Below are 5,025 nucleotides of genomic sequence, written 5' to 3' on the forward strand. Positions count from 1 at the left end.
TGAGTCCTCATCTCTGGCTCAGGGGATTATTCTCTCAAGGCTGAGGTCTGTGCTTGAATGGTGCTGATTTCTCGGAGGTCTCCATTACTTTGTGTGTCCTTCCCACAACATGATTGGAGACGCTGTCGGCCTTTCATCCCTGTCTTTCTATGGTGACTAAAACATCCATTCTCCCACACTCCCTCTCATTTCCTGTCAACATTAAAACCTCATTCTATTTGTCTGCCTGCTGAAGGTCCTCTAACACGCATCATTTTAATCATTGATGCACACGTTGACATACATGAGACGAACTCAATTTATTGAGAGGGAAAAATCAATTTCTTAAGAGCTTCATGATTTGGCAAAGACTAAAATGACTCAAGAGACGACAGATGCCTGACATGAACGATCCGTCACTCATACTCCCTTTCTGTCTCAACAACAGAAATAATAATAATTATAATAACAATAAAAAGAATAGTAGTAGTAATAATAATAATAATAATAGTAATAATATATAACTTTACTGTCTCACTCTAGAGTAACACACGGAATGCAATACAAGTGACAGAAGTCGTGACTTATTTTGGCATTTAGTGTTTCCGTGTAAATCACACAGTTTGCAAATGTACTGATTGATTAAAAAATAAACATTCAAAGAAGTAACAACAACTTAACCCTGTACACCCTCAGTATATTCCTTACAATTTCTAAATAATCACTTTCCTCAGTCGCACAACAGATATTTTATTATGTGTGTTTATTAATGATTGGATTGTTAACCTACTGCTGTGCATAGGTGTAATCTAATCGGTCACATGACAGGACGAGCGTGGACGATACGAACGAGCTCACGCTCCGCTAACTCTTTATTGCTAGTGGTCCCGAGTCAGCTGGACCTTGTGCCTCGTCCCTTTCTACAGCGATCCCACCTCCTACTCAGCCCCCCAACATACAGTCGTTTTAAAACGCAGAAACAGGAGTCAGTTCATCTGTTCCAGACGCTGCTGTGCTGGAGTGGAGTGGATGCTGACGTGGGAGACGGGGGGGTTGAGGCTGGAGGTGTGGAGGTGTGGAGGGAGCAGCTCTTGAGGCCTTGGCTGAGCAGCTCCCTGCTGCATGGTTCAGGATGAACTGATTAGGGCCACGGAAGAGCTGTCGTGGTTTTCGTGTGGGTAAACGGGGGGGGAGGAGGAAGAGGGCTCGGACGTTCTCATGTGTCCAGCAGGCTGGTCACGCTCCAGGGCACGCTGCGGACCGTGCTGTGCTGCTTTGGCACTCTCCTGACGCGCGGGGCCTCCGCCTGGGTCTCCCCCGCGCTCACCCCCGCGCCCGCGCCCGTCCTAGGGGACCTTCTTGGTCTTGGTGCCGCCGAGAGCGGCTGGCTTTGGGCTGCGGGGCCCGGGCCCGGCGTCGGGAGGAAGGCCGTGGCTGTCGCAGGCGGCGCCCGGGGCTTCGCACTTGCCGGCGCCGGACGCAGACTTGGCGGAGGGGGCCGTCTCGCTCCGGTCCGCGGGGCCGCCGTGCCTGCTGCCACCACCTGCGTGGGACTGAAGAGATAAGACTCTCACATTCATCCTGCACACACACACGAGCACACACTGCAGCCGGCCTAACGGCTGATGCTGGTAGCGCTGGCACCACCTAGTGGCCATTTGTAGGGCGTCACAGAAATAATAATCATAAAAAAGAATATTTTTACAAAAAGGTTTTCAATTCTGAAATGGCAGAAGACCTCTGAACGTCTGACCTGTGTGTTATTGAAAGTCTTCACAACTGAGCCATTCTTTTTAGTTCCATTGGAGGAAGAATGGGAGGCCTTCTTCTTGTTCCTCTGTAAACGCATAAGGAGCACAGAGCATGAGATGACGTGATATGCAGAGACGTGACACAGCAATGCGTATCTACAACTGACCAGAGGGACGACACTACAGGACCGTAACACTGGAGAATTTCTGTACTTATAATACCTTTGCCGTTCATCTTGTTTTTACTGCCTCAATCACAATCACTGTGACTAGCAAGTTGTATGAATGTGTACGTGGGTTGTAAGCTCTTGTTAAACCTGTATGGTGAATACCTTGCTAGCCAAACATGTTTCAAAGAGGCCTTCAATGTGTTTGGTAATAGTATATGGACAGTGAACACATAGGATGTCACTTGACTCTTTGTGTTAAGTACGGTCACCTGCGTGCTCATTTAAACAGCACGCAGTCTGCGTGTATCTTTTATGAATAGCGTATCTTTTACTAGCGTACTTTTTCCTGCGCAGGGGGACATGAGGGCACCTGTTTGGAGGGGGTGGAGGGCTTGCAGCCGTCCGTGTCTGCCTCCTCGAGTAGCGACGGACAGTCACTGCAGCCTGACCGCTCTAGCGAGGCCTCCGTCCGTGCCGTCGTCGGCGTTTGCGTCGGCTCAGCCGGGCTGGTCTGGGAACAGCACAGTGACATCTGCTCCAACCCAGAGCCTGCCTCGTCCAACTCCGAGTCCTCCGGGTCGTTCCGGAACTGACGCATCATCTCCAGCACGTTTGTGGGCGTTGCCGCCATGGTGGTGTCACCCTGCAGGGTCAAAGGGTCAAAAGGTCAAAGGTCACTGCCTCCTCCCTGCCTTGGCATGACACCATCACAGCCCTCCACCAAAGGCAGCCATTTCCATAAAACTAAAAGGCCAATCACTCTTTCCTGAGGGAAAAGTGCTGCTTGTTTTAAAGTCTTGTCGAACTGCCTGAGTGCCTCACTCTTCTGGTAGAACCATCGGGCCGGACCCCCGCCCCCCCTCCTGAGGGCCCCCTCCTCACAGCGAGGCCTCCATGGACCCAATGAGGCAGTGCTTAAAGTGCCCTTTCTAAACGCTGCGCTGATGAGCTACAGCTAAATGCACATAATGGTGGGTGCCAATGACCGGTTAACTCTGAGCCAAACTGCCTGGCTGTGGATGTACTTGAGCGCTGCAGCACTGGTCTCGAGCTGTGATCTGAGGAAGGGATGTTGACGGGAGAATACAGTGATGTGAGGTGATAAAAGCATATTAATGCAATCCTTTTTTAAGTACCACATCAGGTGGACACTGTTATAACACATTTCATTACAGCTTTGTTTTTCTATGTTTTTATTATTAATGTATTATTCCTTTGCTACTCTTCCACTGTGGGGTTCTTCCCACATATCCGCTATGTCCTCTTCACCTTTCCCAGATCTTTACTACAAATCAGTGGAAATCTTTAGTCTGTAAATAAATGTCCTTCTCTATATATTCTGATTACATTAACTCAAGCACTATTTCACTGAAATGTTTTGTGATGTTATGATATCTGGCAGGCTTGTAGTGGTGTGCGCGCGCGCGCGCACGTGTGTGTGTATGTGACTGTGTGTGTGCGTGTGTGTGTGCTCTGCTTACTGTGATCCAGGGGTTATCCAGCAGCTCATTGGCAGTGATGCGGTGGGCAGGGTCCACCTTAAGCAGGCAGCACACCACCTTCTTAGCTGTGGAGGAAAGCAGAGGAGGAACACTATATGAGACGGGTACTAGAGGAGGAACACTATATGAGACGGGTACTAGAGGAGGAACACTATATGAGACGGGTACTAGAGGAGGAACACTACGGTATATGAGACGGGTACTAGAGGAGGAACACTATATGAGACGGGTACTAGAGGAGGAACACTATATGAGACGGGTACTAGAGGAGGAACACTATATGAGACGGGTACTAGAGGAGGAACACTACGGTATATGAGACGGGTACTAGAGGAGGAACACTATATGAGACGGGTACTAGAGGAGGAACACTATATGAGACGGGTACTAGAGGAGGAACACTACGGTATATGAGACGGGTACTAGAGGAGGAACACTATATGAGACGGGTACTAGAGGAGGAACACTATATGAAACGGGTTCTAGAGGAGGAACACTATATGAGACGGTGCTATATGACACAATATGATAGCAGAGGCCAGTCTGTAGATTCAGGGTCACTTATAGAGCTACTGTTAGAGGATGTTAGGATGACAGTAGAGCAGAGAGAGTGTGTGTGTGTGTGTGTGTGTGTGTGTGTGTGTACAGTATGTATGTGTGGGCGGAGGGGGGTGGATAACCTGCATCGCTGATACTGTCCCAGACAGGAGTGCTGAAGGTGAGCTCGCCTTTCTTGATCAAGTCGAAGAGCCGCTCCTCCGAGCTGGACAGGAACGGAGGCTCCCCACTCAGCCTGCAGGGAAACAGCAATCACATTAACAGCCAGAGAGCACACTTAACCAAATGACTGGAACCAAAGGAGAGAGTGAGTGTGTGTGTGTGTGTGTGTGTGTGTGTGTGTGTGTGTCTGTGTGTGTGTGTGTGTGTGTGTGTGTGTGTGTGTGTGTGTGTGTGTGTGTGTGTGTGTGTGTGTATGTGTGTGTGTGTGTGTGTGTGTGTAAGTGAGTGAGTGATAAAGGAGAATTGGAGAGGCCTGATCTGCTTACAGCATGTGCTGCACATGATTACAGCTGACATGCCTTTGTACGTATACAGTATGCGACCGTGTGTGTGTGTGTTTATTCTCCTGAGAGAAAGAGAAGCCTGATCTTCTTCTACAACATATGGAAGGTGTGTGAGAGTGTCTGTGAGGGTTGGTACTTGGTATGTATGAGAGTGTGTGTGACGTGTGGTAGATGTGAGTGTGTGTGTGACCATTGATGTGAGAGTGTGTGACCATTGATGTGAGAGTGTGTGTGTGGGTTGGTAGGTGTGAGTGTGTGTCTGATCGTTAGGTATGAGGTTGTGTGTGTGGGTGATCGTTAGGTATGAGGTTGTGTGTGTGGGTTGGTAGGAGTGTGTGTGATCTTACAGCAGGTACATGATGACTCCGATGCTCCACACGTCACACTGCTGGCTGTACTCGTGCCCGTTGATGACTTCTGGAGCTGGAGGGGGAAGAGGGGGGCAGACACACAGTCAGAGCTGTCTGTGAAGGAGTGAGGGTGTGTGTGTGTGTGTGTGTGTGTAGTGAATAAGTGTGTGAGTGTGAGTGAGTGTGTGTGTGTGTGTGTGTGTGTGTGT

At 49.4% G+C, this 5,025-nt stretch overlaps 1 protein-coding gene across 2 annotated transcripts in view; it reads right to left on the bottom strand.

The window, feature by feature from the left end:
- Positions 1–280: 280 nt before the first annotated feature.
- Positions 281–5,025, bottom strand: part of stk33 (serine/threonine kinase 33) — a 17,695-nt gene continuing 12,950 nt past the window's right edge. Inside the window, exons 9-14 of one of the 2 annotated variants that reach the window (XM_062549194.1) lie at positions 4,814–4,889; positions 4,083–4,195; positions 3,382–3,467; positions 2,271–2,543; positions 1,733–1,816; positions 281–1,522 (exon numbers count right to left, since the gene is read on the bottom strand). In XM_062549194.1, the coding sequence (XP_062405178.1) occupies positions 1,196–1,522; positions 1,733–1,816; positions 2,271–2,543; positions 3,382–3,467; positions 4,083–4,195; positions 4,814–4,889 (959 nt within the window). In that variant the 3' untranslated portion in view covers positions 281–1,195. Of the gene's footprint in view, positions 1,533–1,732; positions 1,817–2,270; positions 2,544–3,381; positions 3,468–4,082; positions 4,196–4,813; positions 4,890–5,025 lie in introns of both variants that reach the window. The other variant, XM_062549195.1, reaches the window with a different exon arrangement.

The sequence above is a fragment of the Sardina pilchardus genome, chromosome 11 (assembly GCF_963854185.1).
Source record: "Sardina pilchardus chromosome 11, fSarPil1.1, whole genome shotgun sequence".
In the NCBI taxonomy this organism is placed as follows: domain Eukaryota; kingdom Metazoa; phylum Chordata; class Actinopteri; order Clupeiformes; family Clupeidae; genus Sardina; species Sardina pilchardus.